General features: G+C 35.3%; 1 protein-coding gene across 1 annotated transcript in view; it reads right to left on the reverse strand.

The window, feature by feature from the left end:
- Window positions 1-5270, reverse strand: part of COBLL1 (cordon-bleu WH2 repeat protein like 1) — a 26348-nt gene extending 21078 nt beyond the window's left edge. Inside the window, exons 1-5 of the mRNA XM_010162603.2 lie at window positions 5073-5270; window positions 3927-4155; window positions 2214-2252; window positions 1221-1315; window positions 856-1095 (exon numbers count right to left, since the gene is read on the reverse strand). Coding sequence (XP_010160905.2) covers window positions 856-1095; window positions 1221-1315; window positions 2214-2252; window positions 3927-4155; window positions 5073-5267 — 798 coding nt within the window. The 5' untranslated portion in view covers window positions 5268-5270. The remainder of the gene's footprint in view (window positions 1-855; window positions 1096-1220; window positions 1316-2213; window positions 2253-3926; window positions 4156-5072) is intronic.
- Window positions 5271-5678: the final 408 nt, after the last annotated feature.

Raw genomic sequence — 5678 nt, forward strand, 5'->3', positions numbered from 1 at the left:
GTGCTCTCTTGTGGTTCTGTGCATCAATGAAAGAGTAAATCATTGTATAAAGATAAAGAAAGTCACAGTTTAATATTTCTTGTCTCCGAGTCTAACACAAAATTAATCCCTCAGATTTGTGTTTCATTTAATGCTGCATTTTATTTTTCTAGCATGCCAATAACCTCACTTATTAAAAACCATCTTTAGCTACTGCATTCAAATCAAAGTATGAATTAAAAAAAAATTATAATGACAATTTTAGTTTTTATTTTTAATTGGAATTCACAATTGACAATATGTGCAATACCAGGATCATACCTAATGCATCCATTCTCCCAAATTCTGTTGGCAGATAGGTTACTTAAATATGTAGCCCACATCTCATAGCTTCAATTAAATACATCCCTATTTGATTAAAATAAAACCTTACTTCAATTTGCTGGGAGCACAAGTACATTAAGACTACTTCCCAACTTCCACCTTTTTCTAGTAATGTAACGTAAAGCACAAACTACCCTTTACTGCATGTAACTAAAATATTAAAAATTACTGGAAATATCAATTACTAGATAAAGTGAGACAGTGTTCTCACATTTAAACATATAAACTATAATCAAAAAGAACAAAAAGGTGTTCACAATACTAACTTATATAAGAAGTTGGTTTTGCCTTTTCAAAATACAGCAGCTACTTTGGATACCAAATATAAACTTGTAAAGAAACGCATCCTTCAATTTCTGCAGTTATTTTCAAACTAAAATTTTTAAAACTAAGTACTACACTTTTCTTTCCCATTTACTTAAAGCCTCAGCAGATATTAACAGGATTATTATGTCTAAACTTCTAAAGAGAAGTTAAGCAAATATAACTAACCTGTTCATTCATATCAAGGCTGTTAGATTTCACAATATCATATGTTGGTCTGACTTGGGCTTGCGCAAGTTCCTGGGGAGCACTCTGGGAATTTGGCATAGGAGGCAAAGGAGCTCGCCGCTTCTTCGGCATTTCAGATGGCAGAGTGTTAGAATCATACTGCTTGCTAACAGTGTTAGCTCTCATGATAAATGTTGGCCTCGACTTGCTCATCAATGGAGTTGCTGGGGCACTGGCAGCCTTGGGGTGCAGGGGGAAGAAAAAAAATCCAAGTTACTTACACTTTCTTGAAAACAATCAACAGTATTGATTGCTTAATATGAATATGTTTCTAGAAGTTTTGCTTATACAAAGTTACATCTTACTTGTTCTCTTTTCTTCTTGCTTCGTTGAAAAAAGCTGAAAAATCCTTTGTTTTCTTTCTCCTTCAGAACATCTAAGTTTTCAGATTGGTAGGAGTCTAAAATAGAAAACAATTTTTCTAAATGTTATTTATCGCACAGATTATTTCTCCTGCATTCTTACTGTTTCACTGTCTGTCAAAAGCCTCCTGGAAGGATATACAAAATGTACCACAAATCACCTATGTTAACAGTTTTTCTAAATGCTGCAAAATGAACAGGTTTCCTACCATCCATGTTCTTCCTGTCTTTCTCAGAACTCAAAATAGACGAGTTTCAGATGATATTGATACCCCCAGCACTTAATCCAGCCCATCCCACTTGTCATATGTTATGGTTCATATCACAAAGGCTGTAAAAGGGGAAAAAAAAGCATCAACCTCTTCAGCTCTCAGTTCCTAACAGTTTAAGTTCATGGCAAAGTGTGAAGTGGGACAAGTCAGGCACAAGCCTGCACATGGTATGACTATGGAGAAAGATCACTGAAACACCTGATAGGTGCTGTACACGTAACTGCATGGAGTCATAGTAAATATAATCAAGTCCATTCTGGTATCTTGCAGAATTTATTCTTCTTACATCATCTTATTCATGCAGATGATTTCTAAATCTAAAGGTTGTCTCTTTTTAATTTTTACTAGATTTGACTTTCTTAAAGAAATCCCACTGAATGTAAATGCAATAAGCAATAGAAATCAGCAAGGCCATTATGAGCTTTTGGTACAAGTGTCAATATGAACACGAATGTAAATTTAATTAATCAATCTATGGTAAAACTATACATAAATACTTCACATACAGCTGGGTCTATCCACTTCTGTATTATCTTTTTAAATATGTATTTAAGATAGGACAGAGATAATTACTCATGTCACAGTTAAGCAGATATTATAATAGGAGTGCATGGTAATGTCACTTAAATGCCACAGTTTCACTACCTATTTCAGTAAATCGTACCTTGCAGAGATGGTAAATTTAAATCAACTGGTGATGTGGCTACAGAAAGACAAAAAGAGAGACAGAAAATGTGAATCTGAATCAAGGATGCAGTTATAATTTACAAACACAGAAAGCCAAGCTGAATCTTCAACATTAGGAAAAAGTAACTGGGTACTTTCCTGAAGTAAAAAAGGTGTGTATCTTTAATACCTAATGCTCTATGCTATTTAAGAACTTGAGCCTAGAGACATGCAACACAGACTGGAATCTTGTAAATAAGGAGAGAGTGTCCACTTATATTTCTGAAGGAAATAGGAAAATTAGTACATAGAATGGTTTACTCTGTAAGTTATGGATTGTCAGGCAGTCCAAACTTGGAAAACAAAGAGGAATGTATAATTAAAATATAATATGAATAAAATAAGATTCAAATTTAAATTCTATTAAGTAAAGGCACACCTCACCATTTACTTTTTGAAGTTATCCACAAAATTGAAATGCTGAACTACTTTGTGTCAAGAGAACTGAAGTATACCTAAATTTCCTAGTGGGGCACTGCCTTGTGGAAAGTGTGTATGCCCTTGTATTCTCCCCTAAGGATTTTTGGCTGCTGATTCAAATGAAACACCCATCATACTATGCAAAAGGCAGCTATGCCAGTCTGTAGATGAAAGCAGTAGCCAGACAACAAACAAGACAATACACTATGGGCATATATAGTTCAAGTAATATGTTTAGGCAAGTAAAAATATGTTGTTTTCCAGTTAAGAAGATAAAGATATCTCATTTTTGTTTTCTCCATGGGAAAAGGATATATTTTCCAAATCTGTCATTCTCCTATTGTTCAAGATAACTGGCCTTACTGGGAAGTAATTGAGAGAACTCTTGAAACTCTAATCACCAAATGATAAGGTTACTGTATTTAGGTAGAAGAGAGAGAACCCAACAAAACCCCCCAAGTTTTAGAGCAGAAAGAAAAACAAGCAAATAGAACAGTGGTCAAGAACAGGAGTGAGCCAATATTACTGCATTCTATATTAAGGTAAAGTTTCCTGTGAGAAATGTGTGCAACAGAACAAACCACACTGTATACAGTTTTTAATCACAGTACAATAAACCCTTCATGAAAAAGACAGGCTTACAGCTAAAGTTAAAGCTAGGCATAGGAATGCCTGTACAAATGTAAGGAAATTAGTTCATAGTGCCCCTGCTGGACCACAATTAAAAAGAGAGTTATTATTCTTTTACAATCTATAAAATTAGCAAAGAGGGCTCAGAAATATACATAAACACCATCAGAATATTCTATCATTTTTTAATTTTAAATTATTTAAAAAGAAAACTAAATTTCTCTAATGTTTCTGTTCTTTTCAGCTCATCATGATTCTATGTCTTTTCTGTGAGCTAAGGGAAATACAGTGGCATTGGTTTTTTTGGGGAAGGGGTGGGGGGGAAAGAATGGAGGGGGTTACTTTAAGTGATTATTTGTACTTAGCCACCTTTGCTGGTATCTAGCATTTGGTTAGGAAAAAAAAAAATCCTTCATATAGCACTTCTCAAACATAAGTACAGGTAAACTTGTCCCAGTTTCAATTTGTGGAAGACTAATATATACTGAATTGCTAGAAATTAACTTCTTCATAAGTAAAAAAAAAACAACAAAACACATACATTATTGAAATATTAAGTTATTATCTTTTCTATAACTGCAACTTACAACAGTTATCTTACCTCGACTGATATCCGTGGCATATAATTCTCTTAGTCCAAGGTCATTAAGAGATTTTGTCACGTCAAGGGGTTCTTGAGACTGGTAATTCTTCAACAGCAGAGTATGTGAAGGATCAAACTCACATTTACTACAGATAATTGGTATGAGCTCTTGAAGGGGTGAATGTGGACTAACTCTTACTACTGTCTTCTGCGTCTTCTTGTAGTTTATCACTACCCTTACTGTTTGCTAAAGGGAATAAAATTCCAATAAATACCAGCACAATTCTGAAACAACCAGCATTTTTATAACAGCCTTATAGTAATCACAGGAATTCCCTTTAGGAGCAAATTCACCAATGTCAGATAGATTCAGAAACACTATAAGAGAAACTAAGAACTACTTTTTGTGATTCCCTTCTACTCAAGAAAAGGACACATTAAATGGTTTGTTCCTCCTTTAGTATCTGCCTGTCCAGCAAGGTACGTGCCTGGAGCGAGATGCCCCTGGGTTACATTAGGTAGCTATAGAAGTCAGACCATGAGCCATGAGTGCGTATGTGTGCACATGCATAGGACAAAGCCACAAGGGCAGCAGAAGAGCTCCCCTGGCCCTGTGTAAGTGCTTTAGATAAATTAAAAAACAGTATTCTTCTATAAAGCAGAGGACAACAGCAGCAGGAAAGATGTATGCAACACCCAGAAGCTGCTTTAGTACTTCTAAAAGATGCAGCTTTCTTAATATAAAAAAAGCCGAGTAACAACGTAGAAGTATAGTATGTATTAAAGGAAAATGAACATACAATCAGGAGGGCATATATATCACAGCATGACAGATGGTACAAGTTGTTGATTTTCAGCTTGTGGAAGGCTGTATTCAGCCACACTTCATCTGCAGAATTTATCAAAAGGACAGGAAGGCGTGGGATGTCAAATAATATTGTAATGTTTCCTTCTTTCAGCAGCAAAGATATTTGCTGCAACAAACAGATATATTTTATTTAGAGAAGGTTATCAAGAACATGGAGCCAAGCATTTCACAGGGTTGCATGGTAAGAGGATGAGAGACAACAGGAAAAGCTGAAACAAGAGGCTGAGCTATCAGCTTAACTTGTTGAATAGAATAGTGATTCTAATTTCTCAATACACGTTAATTTTAGTTCTCACCTCTGGTATAACTGGAGCAGGTTTCTTCTTATCCATTTGTTTTGGCTTTACAATCACCTTTTCCACTTCAAGCATTCCCACTGGTGTGTTGGGTTTGAATTTAATCCTGCTATTTTCTGCTGATACCAACTCTATAGTATAACTTGATGGATTTAAATGATATTGTGCACAGAGAAAGATCAGCAAGTCCATCATGGGCTTCCTGTAAAAGACAAATGGAACTGTCACAATAGATGACAATTAAGCAGGCTATAGCAAAAGATGCTGCTAAACATTTAACCCAAGTGATGCTTTCCCTTCCATGACTAAATAATTACTGCCAGGAACCAACTTTAAATATCTTCAACATTAAAAAAAAAAAGCTAAGCCCCAAAACACACCACTAGAAAGAACATGAAACCAGCTTGCACTTAAGTATGCCAAGTGCTTGAGCAAAAGGAGAAATTTTTGCTTGTGTGAAGTGATGCTTTTCCTGAGGTCAGCAAGGAGGTGTGGATTAGCCACCTCATTTGACATTTAATGGGAACTGTAGCAGTGGTGATACATGCCCTGCTATCCATTAAGAACAGTTTCCTTCCAAAGCTTGAAATTTTTATATCCCTTCTG

Source organism: Antrostomus carolinensis, unplaced genomic scaffold, assembly GCF_000700745.2.
Source record: "Antrostomus carolinensis isolate BGI_N321 unplaced genomic scaffold, ASM70074v2 scaffold8772, whole genome shotgun sequence".
Classification (NCBI taxonomy): domain Eukaryota; kingdom Metazoa; phylum Chordata; class Aves; order Caprimulgiformes; family Caprimulgidae; genus Antrostomus; species Antrostomus carolinensis.